Source organism: Hylobates moloch, unplaced genomic scaffold (assembly GCF_009828535.3).
Source record: "Hylobates moloch isolate HMO894 unplaced genomic scaffold, HMol_V3 SCAFFOLD_3, whole genome shotgun sequence".
NCBI lineage: Eukaryota > Metazoa > Chordata > Mammalia > Primates > Hylobatidae > Hylobates > Hylobates moloch.
The window spans coordinates 38,083,091-38,108,974 of NW_026652278.1; the positions used below are offsets into that span (position 1 = coordinate 38,083,091).

Consider the following 25,884-nt stretch of genomic DNA (forward strand, 5'->3'; position numbering starts at 1 on the left):
TCAACAAGTTTTCTATTTATTCATCCCCCCCCAACCCCAGATGGAGTCTTGCTCTGTCACCCAGGCTGGAGTGCAGTGGCTCACTGCAACCTCTGCCTCCTGGGTTCAAGCGATTCTCCTGTCTCAGCCTCCCTAGTAGCTGGGATTACAGGCGCGCACTACCACGCTTGGCTAATTTTTGTATTTTTAGTAGAGAAGGGGTTTCACCATGTTGGCCAGGCTGGTCTTGAACTCCTCACCTCGTGATCCTCCTGCCTTGGCCTCCCAAAGCACTGGGATTACAGGCGTGAGCCATGGCGCCTGGCCAATCAGCAGATTTTTATTGAATTTCTGGTATGAGCACATAGTGTGCTAGGTGCTTGATAAATGTAATTTATTCAGTCTTTATAGCAACCCTACAAAGTAGGTAGTAGATAGGCTAACCCAGTTTTACAGATGAAGAAATTAAAAATTAGGTTCAAGCTGGCACGGCGGCACATGCCTGTAATCCCAGCTACTTGGGAGGGCTGAGGCAGTAAGATCACTTGAGCCCAGGAAGTTGAGGCTGCAGTCAACTGTGATCATGCTACTGCACTGCAGCCTGAGTGACAGAAACAGAGACCCTGTCGGGAGAGGAGGGGGGAAAGAAGAAGAAATAATTTTTTAAATTTAATTTAAAATCAAATTCGGATCTATTAAATGGTATATTTAAAGTCACATAGCAAGTGCTTGGCAGAGGCCAGTTTCAAATCTGAGTCTGTTCAATTAAAAAAGCTACACTCTTTTCTCTTATACTGCTTGACAAGGTAAAAAAAAAAAAAAAAATGTAAGGTTTCGAGATTAATTTATAAAACCCAGTTTGAACAAGACTCTAGCAAATCGTTTTGATGCAGCTTCAAGCACCAAAATCAGGTCATTGGTAGACTGGCATTCTTATTGTAATTATCCTAATTCGTTTTCTACTGAGTGTTGATTTTTTAGAACAGTATCTGAATTTTAACTATGCTCTTGGTGGGGCAAGAGGAAAAAAGGAGTAGGCACATTATCAGAATGCTAGGAACCCCTCACTGTCTTTGGAGGAGGTTTGGCTAGAACTGTCCAGTCTTTCCTATACTAATATATGAAACTGAAACAGCTTCCAAATCTAACTCTGTGATCTCATAGCACTGTATCTTCTGGGAAGATCCTAACCCTAAATCCTGGAGAGTTGTGAAGTAGTGGGTTGAGACTGACAGATTGTGAAAGGTTATTTTTTCTTTTCCTGTAATAATTTGCACTGCTTATGGTTGCCACTGCTTTGCTCTACAATGGGCATTGATTTCCTCACTTCCCTGATTTACTTACTCCTGCAGAGAGGTAGTATGTAGCAAGACTGTCTTAAAGGTTTGGAATAATAGAGGGGAGAGGTATATTATAGCACAGGAAAAGCAGTAACTTGAAACCAGAAAAATCACCGCCCAAAATGTCCTTCAGCCAGTCCCCAGCCTCCCCATCTGTGTCCGCTTTAGGTCTTGATTTAACTCCAGTTTCTCAGCCCTTTCTTACCCCCACTTTTTCTTGTCCAAGCTCCTACTTACTCTTTTTCAAAGTGAAATTTTGAGGATTTTTCTTCTTGGATTGTATGCATGTAACGTTTCAGGTAACTATTTTATGTCACTCCACTTAATTATAAAAGGGACATACACTTTCTGGTAATAAATCCAGACTGAATGCCAAGAGTCATGCACTCTCCTGTTGACTCAGCCTAACCTCTACAGTGACTCACTCATAAAACTGGGAATGTAAATTAGTGACTGTTTCAAAGGGTACTGTGAGAGTTAATGAGTACCTCTGTTGCATTTCATCCTGCTTGGAAATAATCACATTAAACAGTATGTGGCTGCTGTGCCGTTTCTGCAATAGCCACCCTTCTTTTTCAGTTCTGTCCTTAAAGCACAGCATCATAAGTAGCAATGGCAGAATTAAGGACACCTTGCCAGGAATATGGGCAGGGCTAATAAATGTTGTGCTGAGGATATGGCCATGGTCTGATGTTGGGAAACATTTATTTATTAAGCCAGGTTATAGAAATGTGTAAGGTGAGTCTTCCTGGAGCTGTTTATCAGTGTCAAATCCTTTGTTCTCTTTTTCTGGTTAAAGCAGGTGGTAGTGCAGTGGAATTCATTTGGATGAGTAAAGTACAGAGTGATTGGCAGGTGCCCTGGGGAGGCCTGTCTTGGAGACACTTCCATCAAAGCAGTATTACTGACTCTTGTCTATTTTTTAGGCCTTTTTGACAGCCCCCCAGGGTCAGATGATGCAAAGCTTATTGATATATTTTATCCCGGAGATCAGCAGTCTGTGACATTTGGAACCAAGTCTAGAGTGGGAATGGGTGGCATGGAAGCCAAGGTAAGAATCTGGTGCCTTAACTGCCTATAACAATTTTAAAGCCCAAACTATATTGTATCCTTTTTACTTTTGTAATTATTTGGGGGTTAATGGTTCAGATAGTAGGCACATACGCACTTAAATATGTACATACCTAAATACAGATTTAATGAGTGTTGCATTCCAACATTTAGTTATGTCTGTGTATGTGGGTTTTCTCATTAATATTATATGAACAGTGTGTGCATGTGGTAAACTCTGCAAGGGCAGGGCCTATATATTTTTCATAATTCATAAATCTCTCATTTATCAGTTCAAATACTTCTTGATGAAATCTTTCAAAAATTGTGTCCCATTAATTGTTCTTAGAAGTTATACCCCTAAGGTACGGCATCATATGTATCAACAGCACAGATGAGGACAAGACCCCCACTTAGGAAAGCCAAAAGTGCTCAAGATCAGACTCTGGTCAAACTCCAGCCGGTTGGTCTACTTAGTTGTTTCTAAGTTGAGGCACAGTAAATCAGATGTAGAAGTTATGAGTCCCATACTAGAGAGACTGAAGAGAGAACATACTGGAAACAAAGGATAGGTTGGTTTACCTTTAAGTAACACATGCCAAGGTTGAGCTGGAAAGTGTGTGAGCTGTTATGTGTTTTCAGAGCTTCTAAGCTTCTAAAAACATTCTCTCATATACTTAAGTTGTTCAATATCAACTTGTATTTTATATCTTTTTGCAAGTTTAAAATGTGGGTGAATAGGTCTGAATCTCATCTTTACCGGATCTAACCTGTCTCATTAGGTGAAAGCAGCCCTCTGGGCTTTGCAAGGTGGCACTTCTGTTGTTATTGCCAACGGAACCCACCCAAAGGTGTCTGGGCACGTCATCACAGACATCGTGGAGGGGAAGAAAGTTGGTACCTTCTTTTCAGAAGTAAAGCCTGCAGGTAAATAATTCTTCATAAGGTCCCAAGGCCTGTGATGGGAACTAGTGTCACCTGGCTTAGTTAGAGATCACAAAATTGATATACTAATATTATGAAATATGGCATTGTTTTGAACACTATTTGCAAAATCGGATTTTGCTTTGCTTTTGCAAAATTCTATCTAACCTGCCTAGCTAGACCTATTCTCTGCAAAATCACTCAGTTAAAATATATAAGCGTTGATTTTCTCAAGAAACATTTGCTAGGCCTATGTTAGATGCCAGGTGCTAATAAGCACTAGAGATGCAAAAATACATATGATACAGTATGTGCTCTCGAGTGTTCACAAAGGACAGAATTGCCTCATAATCTGCATTCAGAAGTGTAAACACATTAAAAAATATCGCCGAAGTGGAATTCAGAAGAATTCTAGAAAACAAAGTATATTGTCTGCCCCAGAAATACAGGCAAGTTCCTGTGTTTATACCTGAGTGAATCTGGCACGTTCTTTTGCTATTGTATGGGTCATGGTGATCCCTTGTGTGAAACAAGCATACCAAGACATCATGTGTTCCTTCTGTGGGCGTGATGAGCTTGTGCATGTGCTGGTAGTTCTCTCTCTAGTAGTAGAACTAGAGAGAGAACGAAGGTGACCATGACCTGATATTTGCACATATTCTTGCAGGCCCTACTGTTGAGCAGCAGGGAGAAATGGCTCGATCTGGAGGAAGGATGTTGGCCACCTTGGAACCTGAGCAGGTAATAACCTTAGGTGATAATATTGTTATAGTTTTCAGAGTGAGTCATGCTGTATGGTTACAGGAGTCAAACCTGCTGACTCCATCTTTATTCCTAGTGAGCCACAGGGTTATCTGAGTTACAAGTCTGATTCAGATTTGCTCTGCCTTTTTTCTTTTTCTTAATTTTATTTTCCATTTTATCTTTCATAGACAGAGGCCCAAGATAACTTTTCATCACTATGATGTTTTGATCAAAAGCATCATAAAAATGATGAGATTAGGAAGGTTACCTAATTCTGCCACATACTGGGCATGGAAATGTGGGAAAATTACTTATCCCAACCCATTCCAAATCCCCTGACTTGCCTAGAAGATGGGAAGCTCGAGAGCCTGCTCCATAGTTGGTAGCCCTGACCTGTCTGGCTTGAATTAGTCTAAGTAGCAGACATGATGAGGCTGGAAGTGGTGAGGAGGTCAAGTAGAAGCTGGTAGCTAGTCCCCCAGGGGTTATGTTGTCAAGGATGGATTTGAGAGTGAAGATGTATGTGGGTTTATACTAGTGAATCCTTTGGGCTGAGAAAAGAGAAAGTAACTCCAGTGGCAGAGAAAGGAAAGCAAAGGAGGAGCCTAGCTTCCCTTTCAAACCACTTCCCTCTGCTCCTCCAATAATCAGCATACTGATTGGCCACATTTCCTAATCTAGCAGGGTCAGGCTTGGGGTGTCTTCAAGTACCTAGGACTGAATTTTTTCACTTTGATTAAATGCATTAAATAAATAATTTACAAGGCCAGGCGCGGTGGCTCAAGCCTGTAATCCCAGCACTTTGGGAGGCCGAGGCAGGCGGATCACGAGGTCAGGAGATCGAGACCACGGTGAAACCCCGTCTCTACTAAAAATACAAAAAAAAAAAAAATTAGCCAGGCGTGGTGGCGGGCGCCTGTAGTCCCAGCTACTCGGAGAGGCTGAGGCAGGAGAATGGCGTGAACCCAGGAGGCGGAGCTTGCAGTGAGCCGAGATCGCGCCACTGCACTCCAGCCTGGGCGACAGAACAAGACTCCGTCTCAAAAAAAAAAAAAAAAATAAATAAATAAATAAATAAATAATTTACAAGGAAGAACCAGATGTAAAAACTTACCTGGAAATAAACTAACTAATGATATTAAATATGTAAGACTCTATGTAACATGTTAGTTCAAAGTACTGGCCCCTGTACAGTTACATAATCTCCTACAGATTACACAATCTCCTACAGATTGTATCCATCATGCCCCTTCCCCCCCTTTTTTTTCTTATGACTCCTGATTATTATAATTAGCCATGGTTTGCTAATTATAATAATCAGGAGTCATAAGAAAAAAAAAGGAGGAAAAGTAAGAAGTGACCTAGAGGTTGGCAGTGAGAGAGGAAGGAAGAAATAAGGGGAGCAGTGGTGGGAATAAATGATGGGAAGTCAGGAGATTTCAGCTGGTGATGACTGTGGATGTGAGAGTAAGGCCTGGCACTCTCAGAAGAGCAGGTTTAAAAACTGTGGTGTGCATTCTTCTTGGATTAACATCTCTGTTTTTTTAATGGTGTACCTTTCTTCTAGAGAGCAGAAATTATCCATCATCTGGCTGATCTGTTGACGGACCAGCGTGATGAGATCCTGTTAGCCAACAAAAAAGACTTGGAGGAGGCAGAGGGTAAAGACCAGGCAATTTAGAGTCAATGTTGTGGAGGGGTGTGCGTTATTTTGGTTTTTAATTTTACTAATAATTCTTATGTCTGCCTAAAGATAAGGATTGTTATAAAAGAAATTGTACATTATGTATCATTTCTATTGAGGGTAGGTGGGTGGCTGGTATTCTCCTTCCCCAGATACTTTAGTACAACCCCCAGAGGAGTTTTTTTCATTCCCCACAGGTCAAAAGCTGTGGCTACTATGGTGGTCAGGACAAAAAAGAACAAGATTGAGAACCCCACTGCTTAAGACATTCAGCTAACAGCTAACATTTATTGAGGCTTTCTGTATTGACAGGCACTGTACTAAGGGCTATGCAGTCAGGATGTCATTTAATCTTCATAACATAGTGCCTCTGAGATAGCTACTACTTATTATCCCCATTTGACAGAGAAGGAAACTGAAGCTCAGAGAAGTTGTCACTTGCCCAAAGCCATATGGTCAGTGATGGACCAGGATTTAAACACAGATGGACCGTACATGTGAAAGAGTTGTAGAAATAGTTTGTGCAGACTGTGAAGAAAGATAGCTTGTTTCTTAGTTAATTAACCAGTCTTTTGTCTTCCCTGAGTTAGCACGAGGTGCCATCCAGAAATACCCTTGAGATGCTAATGGTAAAATGAGATGTTGAATTCACATTGCGAACACCTAGACATGTAGAGAGTCAGGGCCCTGACTCTTTCTCTTCTTTTTCTTAATTCTGTCTTTTCCCCCTTAAAATAATAGGGATTGATTTCATGGGGTTTTGAATTTCCTTTGCATTATCTTGAACATCCATATTAATGGTGTTTCTTTCAAAGAAATTTTGCAAGGTTCAACAACATTACTTTCATTCCTTAAAACATTTTTGAACCATTGTTTTAGAACTTCCTCTAGAATTTACATCTCATTTTTATAGTATTACAAAACGTAAAATAGATTTTCAGAACTGGAAGAAATCTTTGATACTATCCACTCATTAATTTAAAGTAAAAGAATTAAGACCCACAGAGGGTAAAGCTGTTGTTGCCCGAGGTTCCACAGCTTGTTGTTGGCATTGCTTTGACTCCTGATCCCAGCTATACCTCTCTGAACATGCATAAGGACACACAGTGGGTTAAGGACAAAGCCCTGGGTGTACATGAGCATCGTTTAGCAATCCCAGTTCGGGGAATTTATCCTCAAAAACTATTTGTAAAGAAAATAGGTCTTTAGACCAGGCACAGTGGCTCACGCCTGTAATCCCAGCACTTTGAGAGGCCAAGGTGGGCGGATCACCTGAGATCATGAGTTCGAGACCAGCCTGGCCAGTATGGTGAAACCTCGTCTCTATAAAAATACAAAAATTACAGCTGGGCGCAGTGGCTCACGCCTGTAATCCCAGCACTTTGGGAGGCCGAGGTGGGCGGATCACCTGAGGTTGGGAGCTCAAGACCAGCCTGACCAACATGGAGAAACCTCATCTCTACTAAAAATACAAAATTAGCTGGCCATGGTGGCACATGCCTGTAATCCCAGCTACTCAGGAGGCTGAGGAAGGAGTATCGCTTGAACTCGGGAGGCGGAGGTTGCCATGAGCTGAGGTGGCGCCTTTGCACTCCAGCCTGGGAAACAAGAGCAAAACTCCATTTCAAAAAAAAAAAAAAGCCAGCCGTGATAGCTCACATTTGTAATCCCAGCTACTTGGGTGGCTGAGGCAGGAGAATCACTTGAACCTAGGAGGCAGAGGTTGCAGTGAGCCGAGATTGCGCTACTGCACTCCAGCCTGAGCGGCAGAGCAAGACTCCATCTAAAAAAAAAAAAAAAAAAGAAAGAAAGAAAATAGCTCTTTATCTAAAGATTCTTAGAGCAAGATTTATCACACTGAAAAACTGGAAACAAGCTGAGCATTTAATAACGTAGGTGTGGTTAAGTGCATTCAGCTGTATCAGATTAATGGAATATTTAGTAGTAATTAAGATAATTTTTGCAACATGGAAAATGTACTTGCGTTGTGAGGTGAAAAGCTAGGATGTAACATTTAACATACACTATAATTAAAACTTGTTTTTTTAGCATATGGGGAAAAGTAAAGAAAATTAATTAATTTATATGATTGGTTGGTAGAAAGATGGTTTAATTTTTTTTCTTAATATAAGGTCAGTTGCTTCCCCCCAAGGCGGAAATGCTTTTATTATTTTATCTTGGTGGCTGTGACTGTAAAGAAAGGAAAGGGAAAATTTTTGTAATCTCAACATTGACCACAGTAATGATTTGTGATACGTGGTTTCAAATGGTCTTCCTGAGTATATACATGTATATATATGAATATGTACGTACATGTTTGTGTGTGGAGAGAGGGAATCACACCATGCATACTACTGTTTTTAAAGAAAATTCTGGGCAGGGTGCAGTGGCTCACGCCTGTAATCCCAGCACTTTGGGAGGCCGAGGTGGGCAGATCACAAGGTCAGGAGATGGAGACCATCCTGGCTAATACGGTAAAACCCCGTCTCTACTAAAAATACAAAAACTTAGCCAGGCGTGGTGGCAGGCGCCTGTAGTCCCAGCTACTTGGGAGGCTGAGGCAGGAGAGTGGCCTGAACCCGGGAGGCGGAGCTTGCAGTGAGCTGAGATCGCGCCACTGCACTCCAGCCTGGGCGACAGAGCGAGACTCCGTCTCAAAAAAATTAAAAAATAAAGAAAATTCTGCATATGAGTTTGCCATAATTCTATTTTTTTTCAGCCAAGCATGGTCGCTCATGCCTGTAATCCCAGCACTTTGGGAGGTGGAGACAGAAGGATCACTTTAGCCCAGGAGTTCGAGACCAGCCTGGGTAACATAGTGAGACCCCTATCTCTACAAAATATGTTTTAAAATTAGCCAGCCATAGTGATACATGCCTGTAGTTCTAGCTACTCTGGAGACTGAAGCAGGAGGATCACTTGAGCCCCAGAGTTCAAGGCTGCAATGAGCTGTTATTGCACCACTGCACTCTAGCCTGGGCGACACACTGAGAACCTGTCTCTAAAAGAAAAAAAGAAAAAACGTTTTCTTTTTTAAAATTCTGTTCTCCTTCTCAAAATATTTAACATTTTATTTTAGAAGAAAACATCTTTGTTGGTTCTGATTATAAAAATAATTCACTCATTATAAAAAAATAATATGGAGAGATTATTACTATTCTGGATGCGTTCCAGATTTCTTCCTGTGCACACATACATGTGCAGTGTTTGATAAATAGGATCATATCATACATGCTGTTTTATAGTTTGCCTTTTTTGTAGACTATATCCTAGACAGCTCTCCCTGTCAGTGAACCTAGATATATTATTTATAATAACTGAATTATAAACCATTATCTGAATATTTAGGTAGAATTCAATTTCTCAGTATTACAAAAATGCCATGGTAAGTATCTTCATTACATGCCTACCTATTCATACAAATGATAAATTTCTGAAACTGAAATTGCTGGGACAAAGGGTATCAGGGTACACAGCTTTACATGATGTTATGTATTGCCAAACGGACCCCCAAGAAAAACAGTTTAAGTGGCATATCATTGTCTTCCCGAGTCTGTTCCTAATGCAGTCCCACATGTTCAGTAAAACATCAAGACACATCAGCTGGGCCAGGCATGGTGGCTCGCACTTGTAATTCCAGCACTTTGGGAGGTCGAGGCGGGCGGATCACTTGAGGTGAGGAGTTCAAGATCAGCCTGGCCAACCTGGTGAAACCCCATCTCTACAAAAATAAGCCAGGCCTGGTGGTGCGTGCCTGTAGTCCCAGCTACTAAGAAGGCTGAGGTGGGAGAATCGCTTGAACCCAGGAGGCAGAGGTTGCATTGGGCCTAGATCATGCCACTGCACTCCAGCCTGGGCGTCAGAGTGAGACCCTGTCTCAAAAGAAAAAAAGACACATCAGTTGGTAGCTGTAGCCTGCCAGGTCTGCTACTTCATCATATCCTCTTAATGGCTTTTCAGGGAGACTTGCAGCTCCTCTGCTGAAACGTTTAAGCCTCTCCACATCCAAATTGAACAGCCTGGCCATCGGTCTGCGACAGATTGCAGCCTCCTCGCAGGACAGCGTGGGACGTGTTTTGCGCCGCACCCGAATTGCCAAAAACCTGGAACTGGAACAAGTGACTGTCCCAATTGGAGTTCTGCTGGTGATCTTTGAATCTCGTCCTGACTGTCTACCCCAGGTGTGTATATACCCTGGGTGAATAAATACCCTGCCATTGGGGGCTGGTGCGGATATTGGAGGAAGAATATATTTTCTTCTTCTTTTTTACTTTATTTTACTTTAAGTTCTAGGGTACATGTGCACAACATGCAGGTTTATTACGTAGGTATACATGTGCCATATTGGTTTGCTGCACCCATTAATTCGTCATTTACATTAGTTATTTCTCCTAATGCTATCCCTCCCCCAGTCACCCACCCACCAACAGGCCCCGGTGTGTGATGTTCCCCACCCTGTGTCCAAGTGTTCTCATTGTTCAGTTCCCACCTATGAGTGAGAACATGTGTTGTTTGGTTTTCTGTCCTTGTGAGAGTTTGCTGAGAATGATGGTTTCCAGCTTCATCCATGTCCCTGCAAAAGACATGAACCCATCCTTTTTTTGGCTGCATAGTATTCCATGGTGTATATGTGCCACATTTTCTTAATCCAGTCTATCATTGATGGACATTTGGGTTGGTTCCAAGTCTTTGCTATTGTGAATAGTGCTGCAGTAAACATACGTGTGCATGTGTCTTTACAGTAGCATGATTTATCATCCTTTGGGTATATACCCAGTAATGGATCACTGGGTCAAATGGTATTTCTAGTTCTAGATCTTTGAAGAATCACCACACTGTCTTCCACAATGGTTGAACTAGTTTACACTCCCCTCAACAGTATAAAAGCATTCCTATTTCTCCACATCCTCTCCAGCATCTTGTTTCCTTACTTTTTAATGAATGTCATTCTTTTTTTTTTTTTTTTTTTCTGAGACGGAGTCTTGCTCTGTCAGCCAGGCTGGAGTGCAGTGGCGCAATCTCGGCTCACTGCAAGCTCCGCCTCCCGGGTTCACGCCATTCTCCTGCCTCAGCCTCTCCAAGTAGCTGGGACTACAGGCGCCCGCCACCACGCCCAGCTAATTTTTTGTATTTTTAGTAGAGACAGGGTTTCACCATGGTCTCGATCTCCTGACCTCGTGATCCACCTGCCTTGGCCTCCCAAAGTGCTGGGATTACAAGCGTGAGCTACCACGCCTGGCCATGAATGTCATTCTAACAGGCATGAGATGGTGGTATCTCATTGTGGTTTTGATTTGCATTTCTCTGATGACCAGTGAGGATGAGCATTTTTTCATGTGTCTGTTGGCTGCATAAATGTCTTCTTTTGAGAAGCATCTGTTCATATCTTTTGCCCACTTTTTGATGGGGTTGTTTTTTTCTTGTAAATTTAAGTTCTTTATAGATTCTGGATATTAGCCCTTTGTTAAATGGTAGATTGCAAAAATTTCTCCCATTCTGTAGGTTGCCTGTTCACTCTCATGGTAGTTTCTTTTGCCGTGCAGAAGCTCTTTAGTTTATTTATATCCCGTTTGTCTATTTTGGCTTTTGTTGTCATTGCTTTTGGTGTTTTAGTCATGAAGTCCTTGCCCATGCCTATGTCCCAAATGGTATTGCCTAGGTTTTCTTCTAGGGTTTTTATGGTTTTAGGTCTAACATTTAAGTCTTTAATCCATCTTGAATTAATTTTTGTATAAGGTGTAAGGAAGGGATCCAGTTTCAGCTTTCTACATACGGCTAGCCAGTTTTCCCAGCACCATTTATTAACTAGGGAATCCTTTCCCCATTTCTTGTTTTTGTCAGGTTTGTCAAAGATCAGATGGTTGTAGATGTGTGGTGTTATTTCTGAGGCCTCTGTTCTGTTCCATTGGTCTGTCTCTCTGTTTTGGTACCAGTACCATGCTGTTTTGGTTACTGTAGCCTCATAGTGTAGTTTGAAGTCAGGTAGCGTGATGCCTTCAGCTTTGTTCTTTTGGCTTAGGATTGTCTTGGCAATGCGGGCTCTTTTTTGGTTATGTATGAACTTTAAAGTAGTTTTTTCCAATTCTGTGAAGAAAGCTATTGGTAGCTTGATGGGGATGGCATCGAATCTATAAATTACCTTGGGCAGTATGGCCATTTTCATGATATTGATTCTTCCTATCCATGAGCATGGAATGTTCTTCCATTTGTTTGTGTCCTCTTTTATTTCGTGGAGCAGTGGTTTGTAGTTCTCCTTGAAGAGGTCCTTCACATTCCTTGTAAGTTGGATTCCTAGGTATTTTATTCTCTTTGTAGCAATTGTGAATGGGAGTTCACTCATGATTTGGCTGTTTGTCTGTTATTGGTGTATAGGAATCCTTGTGATTTTTGCACATTGATTTTGTATCCTGAAGAATGTATTTTCAATACTGGAGATAGGTTTCCCAAAGACAGTTGTGTGTGTGTGAATGTCTTTTAACCAAAAAAAAGATAATTTTTGAGACTTTATTCTCAGGTTGTTCTTGAGGTAATATACATTCTTGATTCCTCCAGTATTCTAAAGTAGTTGTTCATATGTCCATTTTAGAGCTGGAGAAACTGAACCTCATAGAAGGTAATATTCCTGTCACACTTGTAAGGTGCAGCTGGGACTGGAGCCCAAATCAACCTACCATACCACAGTGCAGGAGCAAATTTCCAAATATCTTAGCCTGTGGTTCACTTTGTTCTCTGACCACAGGTCTCTGTTAGCCTGCTGCTGTCATTCATGAATAACTGGCTTGGCCCATGTGAAAAGGACCCCTTTATTGTCAGTGTCACTGATGGCTTCCTGTAGGTACATCTGTTAGGAAAAAGAACTTTCAGTAGTTAATGAAAATTAGAATGCAACCCTCAGCCGGGCACGGTGGCTCACGCCTGTAATCCCAGCACTTCGGGAGGCTGAGGCAGGTGGATCACGAGGTCAAGAGATTGAGACCATCCTGGCCAACATGGTGAAACCTTGTCTCTACTAAAAAATACAAAAATTAGCTGGGCATGGTGGGACCTATAGTCCCAGCTACTCAGGAGGCTGAGACAGGAGAATCGCTTGAACCCAGGAGGCAGAGGTTGCAGTGAGTCAAGATCGCGCCACTGCATTCCAGCCTGGCAACAGGGCAAGATTCCATCTCAAAAAAGAGAAAAGAATGCAACCCTCTTTAAGCAAGTTGACATATCACAGCCTCCGGTTGAGAAAGCATGCGTTAAAGTTCTTGCCAAGCAGCCATGCTGGGAAACACAAGGTGTCATTAGAGAGTGGCCCCACTTTATTACCCTAAACTGCCTCCCAGAATTCTGGGAGCATTTCCCCCACTGGACTGTCCTATAGGACACCAGCTCTTCCTTTGCACTAGCCCCAAAGTCTCAAAGGGAAATTCTATTTTAAAAACAAAAAACTAGCACCTCTTTACTATAAGACATAGGTGACTGTGGATGGAATCTGGAATGCTCTGTGAAGGGTACTCTCTGACATCCCCTAAAACCAGTGTGTTCACCAAGGGACTCCCATACCACTGAAGACTATCCTCAGTCCCTGGCCGATGCTGACACACTACCTCTCTGGCCACATACCTGTCTTGCACAAATGCCCCAGTGATGACTGCCAAACTCATCTCTGCTAGTAGAAATGGGCCTAAGTCTCTCTGTGGACTGTATCCATGAACTTTCTTTGCTACCACTCATCCATACCAGCTAATACCTCACAAGGAGCTGATACCTCATTAGCTGACTACAGCTAAGGCTCCTCATCTGGACTCAGCCCTGGATGGATTCACAGAATCCATGAATCCTAAAAATTGTGTGCAATATTCTGTGTGTTTATGTCTGGAGAAAGTTTACTTAACTTTCATAAGAGGTAGGATGATCAGGTCAGTGTCACTCACTCTTTGCTCTAACAAGGCAACTAGCTCTCCTCCTAGATGGTTTACGCTTTCCTCCCCAGACAGGCATTTTCCTCCCCAGACAGGCATGTGGGAAAAAGACTCTGTTCTCAGCAGTCTCTACCACAGCTGCCCAGGGGCTGACAGGAGCTCTGGTCTTCTCCAGGTTCTTAGCACCAAGCACTTAGAGCTCTCAGAACAATTCCAAGGCCAGAGTAGGATGTGGCCAAAGGAGCTGCCCAGCCTCAGCCTGATCAGATGAAGCAAGTGCTTCCTTAGTTACAGAGGTAGCTGAAGACCCTGTTCTCCACGGTGGGGGGTGCCATGTGGCCCTGGCCACTTAACTCAGTTCTCTTTGCTTTATTTGTTTGTTTGTTTGTTTGAGATGGAGTCTCACTCTTTTGCCCAGGCTGGAGTGAAGTGGTGCAATCTTGGCTCACTGCGACCTCCGCCTCCCAGGCTCAAGAAAGTCTCCTGCCTCAGCCTCCTGAGTAGCTGGGACTACAGGCACCTGCCACCATGCCTGGCTAATTTTTGTATTTATAGTAGAGATGGGGTTTCACCATGTTGGTCAGGCTGGTATCGAACTTCTGACCTCAGGTGATCCACCCACGTCGGCCTCCCAAATTGCCGAGATTACAGGCATGAGCCACCGCACCTGGCCAACTCAGTTCTCTTTGCTAATGGTGCTAAGGGAGCCATATAGTTTAGTTGCTAAAATCCAGTGGTTTGTTCTGGAGTCAAACCACCTCAGTCTGGCTCCCAGCCCTGTTATTTATAAGCTGTGTGACTCTGGGGAGTCATCAACCTGTCTGGACTTCAATGCCCTTATCTGTAAAGTAGGGGATAAAACAGGCACTTAATTCACTGCAGTGTTGTGAAGATGAAACAGCATAGGCCTTATAAAATGATGAACACAGTGCTTAGCTTAGAAGGAGTGCTTGTGAATGCTAACATCACTGTTGCTATTACTGTTTGTCTCCTTTGATCCACTGCTCTCCCTTTGATCTGCAGGTGGCAGCTTTGGCTATCGCAAGTGGTAACGGCTTGTTACTCAAAGGAGGGAAGGAGGCTGCACACAGCAACCGGATTCTCCACCTCCTGACCCAGGAGGCTCTCTCAATCCATGGAGTCAAGGAGGCCGTGCAGCTGGTAGGTCCCTGGAAATGCACCAAGTCAGGCCCAGAGGGGCCAGATCAGGTGTTTGGGAATTTAAAGCAAAACTTAGGCCACATAGAGCCAAGACACTATTACAAGCTGATTTGACACTCCAGCAGGCCTGTGAGCCTACAGACTAGGCCATTCTGCAGAGCCAGATGGGTCCTCAGTGGCTTAGGAAGGCCCCTCCCTTATAGCTGCGTCTTGGCACTGTTTATTTACAAGAATGTCAATTAGACCTTCATTCTTTGGGTCACAAGGCAGCAGGAGTACCAGACCTAGAGTGTGAGACCTGGGTTCCTGTCATTGGCAGAGTGATCTAGGGTAAGTCAGATGAGAAACTTTACGAAAGTTTGTCATAAACTGTCATGCAGTGTGTTGAGTATGAGATCATGCTGTTATCACTATTATTATTAAGGTCATTACTTTAACTGGCCATTTCTCATTCTCCTCAACTGTCAAATGAAGTTTGATAATAATAGCTACTACTTGTTGAGTACCTACTATGTTCAAGGCTCATTTTATCCATTAACTCATTTGATTGTCACAACAGTCCCATAAGGAAAATATCATTAATTATTAGACTCATTTTCTACATTGGGAAAAAACAGATTCAGAGGTAAAGTAATTCCCCAAGAGTCACATGGTGTGTGATAGAGTTTAGATTTGGACCTAGGCTGACTCCAGATCCTTTTTTTTTTGGCTCATTTGCTCCAACATTGCAGGATTCTGTTGGCTACTGGGAGAATGTCTACAAACCTGCTCATTACACACTCAATGACCAGAATCTGGTTTTTTTCTTATGCCAACATAGTGGTTGGAAAGAGCGCAGATTTTAGGGATTCAAATCCAAGCCCCACCACTTCCTAGCTTACACAGGTGCCCTCCCTCCTTTTCTTCCTATTGATATGTAACATACATACAGTAAAGTATACAGATCCTGTGAACAACTCTGTGACTGTTCACACACACACATCTATAACCAGCAGCCGTATCAAGATATAGAACAGTGCAACATCCTGGAGGGCCCCCTTGTGCCCTTCCCAGTCAATATGTAGTCCCCTTCCCCACAAACTACTTTTTTGTCTTCTGTCACATTAAATTACTTTTGCCTTTTTTTTTTTTTTTTTTTTTGAGACATGGTCTTGCTCTGTTGCCCAGACTGGAATGCAGTGGCACAATCTCGGCTGTCGGCTCACTGCAGCCTCAGCCTCCCAGGCTCAAGCAGTCCACCCACCTCAACTTTCCTAATAGTTGGGACTACAGGTGTGTGCCTCCAGACCTGGCTAACTTTTGTGGTTTTTTTGTTTTTTATTTTTTTGTAGAGACATGTTGCCCAGGCTGGTCTCGAACTCCTGAGCTCAGGCAATCTGCCTGCCTCAGCCTCCCAAAGTGCTGGGAATGTGCCACCACGCCCAGCCTTTTGCCTATTCTTGAAATTTATATAAATGAGATCAAACAAAACACACGTTTATGTTGCCTGTCATTTGTTCGTTATGTCTGTGGCGTTCATTCCCATTGCTGCATGTAGCAGTAGTTTTCTCATTTAATTGCCGGGTAGTGTTCCATTTACCTGCATATACTACAGTTCATCTTTTCTTCTGTTGATGAATATTTAGGTTGTTTCCAGTCTTCGGCTATGTGGAATAAAGTTGCTGTGAACATTCTGGTACACATATATATTTGTTATAAAAGTAATATGACCATATGGAGAAAAATTAAAAGTCAAGAGGAAACAAAATGCCCATAATCTCAGTATCCTCACACAGGCTCTTTAAGTCATTCCAATTCACATCCCAGGGTAGAAGTTGCCATCAGAAGTCATGAGAACCATGACTCCCTAGCAAGACCAACCCAACATTTCCTCAATGCTGTAAATAGAAAACCAACAGAGAAGCCACTCCCTTTTGTGATCTTCATGGCCTGGAGTAGTGTACTGCATTTAACCTCCATAGATACCCCTTTGTGCTGCTTCTGGCATTTTAAAAATTGTCTGCCCTATATTATGGCTAGCAGTACCCTAGTGCTGCCTTCCCTACTCAACGCTGAGCTCTTTGACAGCATACACTGTGTCCTGTGTGATATGTGATGTGGAGCACAGCCCCGAATATATAGTGTTTGATAAGCATTTGCTGGACAACTTTTTGATTCCCATGATCGGGAACTTAATTTTGTTTTTAGAATAAGTTTTCACAGTGTCTCACTTAGTTCTCAGAGTGTACAGATGTTTATCTGTAAAAGGGAAGCTGCTGTTTTTATATTTTGTGTGGTCAGATGTCATCTTTATCTTTTTCTTCTTTCCTTCTAAAGGTGAATACCAGAGAAGAAGTTGAAGATCTTTGCCGCCTAGACAAAATGATAGATCTGATCATTCCACGTGGCTCTTCCCAGCTGGTCAGAGACATCCAGAAAGCTGCTAAGGGGATTCCAGTGATGGGGCACAGTGAAGGGATCTGTCACATGTATGTGGATTCCGAGGCCAGTGTCGATAAGGTCACCAGGCTCGGTGAGCTGGATGGGGTCTCCTCTTTTACAAGGGGGAAATATTACATTCTCTGCAGCTCTGGATCATGTCAATGGAAACAATTCTTTGCTCATCTTCTTTCAGTCAGAGACTCTAAATGTGAATATCCAGCTGCCTGTAATGCTTTGGAGACTTTGCTAATCCACCGGGATCTGCTCAGGACACCATTATTTGACCAGATCATTGATATGCTGAGAGTGGAACAGGTAAGAGTTCCACAGGACTAGTACATTACTTCCTGTCTTAGAAGCCTGTGGAATTAGACCAGGCACAGCCATACCATATAAGGCAGTTTAAGAAACAATATTTTTTAATATCTCCTGTGTACAAAGTTCCATGCTAAGTACAGAGGTGAGTAAAACACAACCCCTGCCCTCTAGTAGTCGAACCAAACCAATACACAAATAGCTTTATTACAAAGTGGAATGTGTTGTGTGCTAAAGAGGGTTTAAAGGTAAGACAGACCACATGGCACTATGCTGACTGAATTGTTTCTGGCAACCTTTTATTCACGTGTCAAGGTGTTCCCAAGCATATGTTATCTTTTGGATTTGATTTGAAAAGATGGTGCAGAAATGTTTCAAACCAAAAACTTATGTACATTCACTGCCTGCCCCCAGTGTCTTTGGTTACCAATATTAGTGTACTTAATGCAGTGATATTTGGGATTCAGTAATTTGTAGAATGTCTCCCTGGATTATGTTTTTACTATGTTGTTAAGGTTGTAAACAAACCAAAAGCCCGTAAGTTTCAAATATAAAGTTGTGCTGTGTCCTAAATTCATGCCTGCAAGAAAATATAATAGATGCCCTCAAGGCAAAAATGGACAATCTGTTAAACTCTCTGCATGGATGCATTTTAAGCTTTAATTTCTGATGTCACAGTACACTTTCAGAATTGTATAAACCAGCATGGCAGTAGAGAAGGTGCTTGTTGGCCTTGGTTGCTTTGACTCTGAACATGTGTCTCTTCACTTCCATCCTATGACTGGAAAGGAAGGCTCCCGTTGGCTTATAAATGTGGCATGGTCCCAGTGAGAACTGGAAAGAATTGTTTTGAAAATGAAACTGTACTCCCTGGATTACAAGGAAGTTAGATCACATGGTCATTCATGTTCGGGAGCCTTACTTTACTTTGGTAAGGAAGCCTGTTGATTGGGCACCTGTGTTTGCCAAGCACCACAGTGAACTGGATTAGACAGGAGGAAAGCTCTCGTTTAGCCAGGACTAAACCCCCCCCCCCCCCGACCTAATTTGAACACACCAGTGGTATCCTCAGTCATTAAAATGAGGATGGCCTTGAAATTCCAAATCGAAATGAGTCACTGTGTGTACTTCATGCAGCACTTTTGGATGGCAGAAAGTAAAGCTAGAAGGATGACTTGCACAGGGATGGGGTTCCAGTCCCTGAGGAACACGGAAGTGAGATCCCAGTTAGGAAACAATGGCAGGGCCTCGGGAATCATGAGGATAAGGCAGACACCACTTATAACTTGAGCCAAGGCAAAAGCTTGATCCCAAAAAGTCAAGGCATGAACCCTGTCCTGGGGATGTCTCAGAGAACAAGGCTTAAGTGGGATCCATCTTGTGATTGGGATCCTCAGTGACCAGCCTCAGAATCCTTAAATTCCTCTAACCAGCAGCAGGATTAGAGCCAGAGCCTGGGGCTGAGATGAACCTAGAAGTGGGGCCAGACTGACACAGTTGGAAATCAAACGAGTAGCCACAGTTTGAGGTGCTGAAAGAACCTGACCAAGTACTGCTTACCTCTAAAGCAAACTTGGGATTTCGCCAGGGTACAGGGATTAGGAATGTATATGTGGCACCTCCCTTTTTCCACACGAGTCCAGTGCCTAGGTACCATATGCAGGGACTGGGATCTTTATTATCAAGTATTCATTTTAGTAAAATGCCAGAAGTCAAGGCCTTATGTTGATAACCCACTAAACGTCTTGCACCTTCTTTTTTATTCTTTTTTTTTTTTTTTTTTTGAGACGGCGTCTTGCTCAGTCACCCAGGCTGGAGTGCAGTGGCACGATATCGGCTCATTGCAACCTCTGCCTCCCAGGTTGAAGCAATTCTCCTGCCTCAGCCTCCCAAGCAGCTGAGATTACAGGCACCTGCCACCACGCCCTGCTAATTTTTTTAGTAAAGACGGGGTTTCACCATGTTGGCCAGGTTGGTTTTGAACTCCTGACCTCAAGTTATCCACCCATCTCAGCCTCCCAAAGTGCTGGGATTACAGGTGTGAGCCACCGCGCCCAGCCCACCTTGCACATCCTTAACATTCAAAGGCTTCCTGCTTCAATCCCTGTTCCAACTGTCTTGAGGCCCATTGCCAGCAATGGGCAAGTGGCCAGTCAGATCATGCTGGAGGGAGGAAAGTAGGACTAGTTCAGTTGTCGAGGCCACAAGAGCCACTTTGGGCTGTGGTTTTACAGGCTCACCTTTCTGTTCTATCCTAGAACTTGCTTATTTCAGTTGTTTTTATGTTGTTGCCCCTGGACTTCCTCTGTTCCAGGTAAAAATTCACGCAGGCCCCAAATTTGCCTCCTATCTGACCTTCAGCCCCTCCGAAGTGAAGTCACTCCGAACTGAGTATGGAGACCTGGAATTATGCATTGAAGTAGTGGACAACGTTCAGGATGCCATTGACCACATCCACAAGTACGGCAGCTCCCACACGGATGTCATCATCACAGAGAATGGTCAGTGTCCAGATGCTTCCCACATACAGTGTCTGCCTTTGCTGCTTTCTGATCCTGCTCCTCTTAGCCCATCTTGGGCTGCAGAAAAACATCATTTGAGTAGACTTATGGTAATGTTTAGTAGTGGTTGCATTTGGTACTTTGATGAGTGCTTTCACGTCACTTTATTATGTTGTCACAGCCGGAGGAGGAGGGGCAGGGATGATTAGCTCTGCTTTGAAGATGACTAACCCTGTCAGAGGCATTATCATTTAATGCATGCAACAAATCTTACAAGGTAGTTAAAATAAACCCATTTTACAGCTGAGGAAACCAAGGCCCAGGAGATTAAGGGCAGAACCAACTCTGCGCATTCATTCATTCATTCATTCATTTATTCCACAAATGTGTATGCAGGGACACTCCTGGGTGTCAGATACTGGAGCCTCAATGGTGGAGGATGCCAGTAGGGCCCCCTCAAGGAATTTACAGTCAGCTAATTGGGCACCAGAGCAGTACCGCCCGTATTAACAGCCAGCATTTACCAAGCACTCACTGTGTGCTAGGCACTAGGATGAGTACTCCCCAGGTGTTTCATCCTCTCTACAACCCTATCAGCTAGGTAATGTTGTAAGTCCCTTTTGACCCAGACACAGAGAGTTTTATACACCTGCAGAAGGTCACAAAGCTAGCAGGTGTACAGCTGGAGTTCAGGCCTAGGCAGTCTGGCTCTGGAGCCCGTAAGTAGGAAGTTTAGGCAGGTCACCTGCATGGGAGATCTGGATTCCAACCCAGTCTTTCCACAACACTATGATTGATGAAACTAACTTGTCTTCTTCCTGATGAGATTTTTCACAAGCCTGAATATTTAATATGTGAGAACACATGGGGAGGCCCCAGTGGGGACCCAGACCCTGCCCTGATCTGTCACCAGTGAATGGCTGGAAACGGAGATGTTCTCTGGGTATCATCCTAACTTGGTTTCTCTTTCTTTACCCTGCAGAAAACACAGCGGAGTTCTTCCTGCAGCATGTAGACAGTGCCTGTGTGTTCTGGAATGCCAGCACTCGCTTTTCTGATGGTTACCGCTTTGGACTGGGTAAGAAAGACTCTGGTTGGGAAGAAAGAAGTTCCTTGTGAAGCACTGTGGGGTCCAGGTGTATGTTGAGGTGGGGAAGACACCTCCCCTTGACTGTCACATGCTTGGTCAAGATAAGAGAGAGACAGGCTGGGTGCGGTGGCTCACGCCTGTAATCCCAGCACTTTGGGAGGCCGAAGTGGGTGGATCACCTGAGGTCAGGAGTTCGAGACCAGCGTGGCCAACATGGTGAAACCCTGTCTCTACTAAAAATACAAAAAATTAGCCAGGTGTGGTGGCGGATACCTGTAATCCCAGCTACTCAGGAGGCTGAGGCAGGAGAATTACTTGAACCTGGGAGGCAGAGGTTGCGGTGAGCCCGAGATTACGCCACTGCACTCCAGCCTGGAGGACAGAGTGAGACACCATCTCCAAAAAAAAAAAAAAAGAGACAGACTTCTGGCAAGGTAGGATTATCAGGGAGAATAATTAATGAAACCTCCCATGAGTTGGTAGAAGACCTATCTTCTAAGCATTTCACATGCTAAGAAGGCAGGTACTTGTATTCGTTTTTCATAGAGGGAGAATGAGATTCAGAGAAGTGTAGTAACTTGCCCAAAGTCCCACAGCTGGCATTCAGACCCAAACTTGTGCAAGTCCAAAGCCTGGGTTCTCCCGCTACAGCGTGGGCAGACCACAGCCTGCCTTTTTGCACAGGCTGCGCCAGAGGTACATGCTGCGTCCCTTGAGAGTACTCCTTTTACAGACTTATTTCATCAAAGTGGCACAGCCAGGTTGCCTCAGAGATAGGAAACCCCACAATGGTAGGACAAAAGAAGGTGCTGTGGGCCTAAGTACCAGCATCAAAACAAACAGGCCAGCCAGAAGTACAAGGTTACCTTCTGTAGCAGACTTTGAAATTAAAAGCTTCAGAAGGACACTTCTGTCCCCTTCCATTAGATATAACATTTCCAGCCCTCTGTCATGTTGGGGTTATTTGGACAGTCTCTGGTTTTCAGGGGTACCAGTATATAAAACTCCAGAACGGGTGCAGTGGCTCACGCCTGTAATTCCAGCACTTTGGGAGGCCAAGGCAGGCAGATCACCTGAGGTCGGGAGTTCGAGATCAGCGTGACCAACATAGAGAAACACCATCTCTACTAAAAATACAAAATTAGCTGAGCATGGTGGCGCTTGCCTGTAATCCCAGCTCCTCAGGAGGCTGTGGCAGGAGAATCGCTTGAACCCGGGAGGCAGAGGTTGCAATGAGCTGAGACCGCACCATTGCACTCTAGCCTGGGCAACAAGAGCTAAACTCCATCTCAAAAAAAAAAAAAAAAAAAAAAAAAAAAAAAAAAAAAAAAAAAAAAAAAAAAAAAAAAAAAAAACAGAAAAAAACCCTCCAATAATACATTTATGACACGTTTTCTGAATATTTGAGAATTATTTCAACCACTCAAAACATTTTAGGCCACGTGCAGTGGCTCACACCTGTAATCCCGGCACTTTGAGAGGCTGAGGCAGGAGGATCTCATGAGTTGGGGAGTTCGAGACCAGCCTGGGCAACACAGCGAGACCTCCTCTCTACAGAGATGAAAAAATTATCCAGGTGTGTTGGCGTGAGCCTGTAGTCCCAGTTACTCAGGAGGCTGAGGCAAGAGGATCCCTTGAGCCCAGGAGTTCGAGGCTGCAGTGTGCTAAGATGGTGCCACTGTACTCCAGCCTGGGAGAGAGTGAGGCCCTATCTGTATAACAAAACAAAACAGAAAGACACACATTTTAATCCTTCTGAACTTTTTGAGTAGATGATCTGCCTGGAGAAATAATTCTCACCAAATTGTTAAAGATTATGAAAGGGAATTTAACTCAGTTATTCTTAATCATTATACTCTTTATTTTTAGTTCCCCATTTGTATTATGTTGGGATTTTGATGTAATTATCACATCACTTGCACTGATCTTTATACTCCATGTACTTGAAAAAGAAATAGCAACATATTTTTAAGGGCTGGGGCACCCAGCATTCAGATGAAAAGCCAGGATGAAGGAAGAACAAAAGATCATTTCATTATCCTTCCAACACCAGCTCAGAGTGAAAGCTGGTTGAGTTAAATTCCTTGTGAAAATGCATTAATGACAGTAACAGATTTTACTGAGCATTTGCTACATTCCCAGCACTGTGCTAAATGTGTCGCAAGCATGCTCTCACTTCATTCTACAAAATGAATTCTCGTTTTCCAGATGAAGAAACTGAGGCATGAGACATGAAGTTAGGTAGTGTGTCCAAAGTCATGTGGTCTCTATGCTATTGAGCCAGAATTTGAATCCTGCTGGTTTCACTCTCCTTGCCAACCACTACCCCAAGCACATCCCACCCCCGCCGTGTCTCCTACTTGATCTTCTCTCTGCCTGCAGCACCTCTGTCTGGTTTTCTCCAGCCAGCTCCTTCTCACTGTTCAGGTCCCAACCAAAAGGCAATTCCTTAGGGAGGCTTTCCCTGGCCATCCTACCCAGCGTGTCCCCAGCTCCACCACACAACCTCTGTCATAGCACCCATCACTGCACTTGAGCACCACGGGAGACTATTTACTCACCTGTCCTTTGGCTGCCTCGCCTGCTGTAATATCAACTCCACGAAAACAGGGCCTTGTATCTATTATTCACCACTTTATCCCCAGGGCTCAACACAGTGCCTAGTACATAGTACATGCTCGGTAAAGTTGTGATGAATGAGGGAACCCTGCCTCCACTGTATACAGTGCAGAACACCAAGCCAGGCCCAGGAAAACCCCTGACGTTCCCTAGGTCTGAGCTGGGAGCAAGAGGAAAGGGAATGAACAGTAACCCTTTGATGTATTTGGTAACTGTCTAATGAGTCCCCTGTGCTAAGATTTCTAGGGGATACCAAGAACATGTCTCTTTCTTTCTAAGATTTAAAGAGTATTTGAGGAGGTGAAACCATCATGGTAAACATTGTCGTACCCCTCAAAACATGCCCAAATGTCAAAATATAGTACACAATTCAGATGCTAAACTGATATAAGAGACAGCGCTTGTATTAATAGCATTGTCAAAATGCACTGGGGATAAAATACAGAAGAGGGGTCCACACACTGTTTCACGAGAAGGGGTGTATCATGATTTGTAGTAACCAGAGAACATGTTTATGGGAACAGGGTGACTCAGCTCTCCTGGGGAGGATGGGTGAGGAATTAGCAGGAAGAGAGGGTACCAAGTGAGGGGAAAGCAGCACGGTGGGTCTGGGGCATGGACAGGAAGCAGAGGCTGGGAAAAGCTACATCTTTTATTCATGCTTTTTCACAGGAGCTGAAGTGGGAATCAGTACATCGAGAATCCACGCCCGGGGACCAGTAGGACTTGAGGGACTGCTTACTACTAAGTGGCTGCTGCGAGGGAAGGACCACGTGGTCTCAGATTTCTCAGAGCATGGAAGTTTAAAATATCTTCATGAGAACCTCCCTATTCCTCAGAGAAACACCAACTGAAAAGAGCCAGGAAAACCCGGGAATGTTCCAAAAGGTCTTCACAGTTGAATTTGTCTTATCTCAGGAGAGAGCCCGCTCTTGTCTCCCAGTTCCTGGTGGGGTCTGCCTGTTGGAAAGTGTACCTGGATGCTTCTGGGCTCCGTTTGGCAATAGCAATCTTGGCTGATGTACACAGTCTGGCTCCCAGCTCACCCTTTTTTTTTTTTAAGTAAGAAAATAATTGCTACCGATAGGGACTTTGCCAAGTCCAATTGTCTTCTAGGATTGAAAGGTGCATTTTCCCCATATAAAAGGCGAGGAAAACCCATGGCTGCTTTGTATCACCTCAGTGAGTTACAGTCCCCCTTGGCATTTAGTTGGTACTAGAGCCAGTCATCCTTAACAAATCTTTTCACATTTTATTTCTTTCACACGTAGTCATCTTCAAAAAAGGAAGATTTGGAATTTTAGAAAAGGGGCAACTCTTCTTTTTAGCATTCTCATCAGAAAGTCACAAAAATCGATGGAATCATTTCCACTGGGAAGATCGACCTTTTGTATTTATTTGTGGGGTAAATTAATAAGCATTCCAGATGCTTGCAGCTTCCTGCATCCAGGAGATGCTGTGCTGTGTTCCCCGTGATGCAGCTGGAACCCAAGCTGCAGACAGGAGGTGTGAGTTTCAGGATGTTCCCCACTGAGCCGGAGGAATATCTACAGCAGTGATGCTTGAAATTTTTGTGTGAATTATTTTGTCATCCTACCCTTTTCCTCCAAAACAAAAATTAGAGGATTATTTTAATACTTTGGATTCTTCCCCCTTTTTTGAGAAATAAAGTTTTTTATGAAAAGCCTGTCCATAACTAAAGTTTTCTCCCTTATTTGTTGTTACCCCCTTCCTTTTCCTCTCTTGTGACCCTCGTGCCCTGCTTGCGGGCACGGTCTCTTCTCTGGAAGCTGTCTGGGGAGACAAGACATCTGCCTAAACAGTGTTTGTTGGTGGAAGCAACATAGGCAGACCCCACAGAGGGACTCAGATGGGGAGAGAGGAAAGGAAAACAGGTGATTAAGCTCCACGAGCTTGAAGACTAAAAGTACAGTGAGGGTCTGAAGTTGGTGGGGTCCAACCTGAGCGAGCTCCCACAGTGGCATATAGCCCCAGCTGACATCCTTAGTTCAATGTGTCCCTCCAGCTCCTCCCTGCCAGTCCTGTTGCCTCAGGATCACCTGACAGCTCGGACCCTCCCCCACTCTCCATCTAGCTCCTGTCCTTAGGGCCCCTGGTGCCTGACAGTCTGCAGTTGAAAGATTTCTTG

General features: G+C 43.7%; 1 protein-coding gene across 4 annotated transcripts in view; it reads left to right on the forward strand.

Annotated features, from left to right (window-relative positions):
- ALDH18A1 (aldehyde dehydrogenase 18 family member A1) overlaps window positions 1-25,425 on the forward strand; it is a 51,069-nt gene extending 25,644 nt beyond the window's left edge. For 3 of the 4 annotated variants that reach the window (XM_032135849.2, XM_032135841.2, XM_032135861.2), the window contains exons 8-18: window positions 2,246-2,370; window positions 3,152-3,296; window positions 3,961-4,034; window positions 5,605-5,698; window positions 9,682-9,902; window positions 14,652-14,789; window positions 17,106-17,301; window positions 17,404-17,525; window positions 19,840-20,026; window positions 21,009-21,104; window positions 24,408-25,425. In XM_032135849.2, the coding sequence (XP_031991740.1) occupies window positions 2,246-2,370; window positions 3,152-3,296; window positions 3,961-4,034; window positions 5,605-5,698; window positions 9,682-9,902; window positions 14,652-14,789; window positions 17,106-17,301; window positions 17,404-17,525; window positions 19,840-20,026; window positions 21,009-21,104; window positions 24,408-24,589 (1,580 nt within the window). In that variant the 3' untranslated portion in view covers window positions 24,590-25,425. Of the gene's footprint in view, window positions 1-2,245; window positions 2,371-3,151; window positions 3,297-3,960; window positions 4,035-5,604; window positions 5,699-9,681; window positions 9,903-14,651; window positions 14,790-17,105; window positions 17,302-17,403; window positions 17,526-19,839; window positions 20,027-21,008; window positions 21,105-24,407 lie in introns of those variants that run through there. The other variant, XR_004244859.2, reaches the window with a different exon arrangement.
- The last annotated feature ends 459 nt before the right edge of the window (window positions 25,426-25,884 follow it).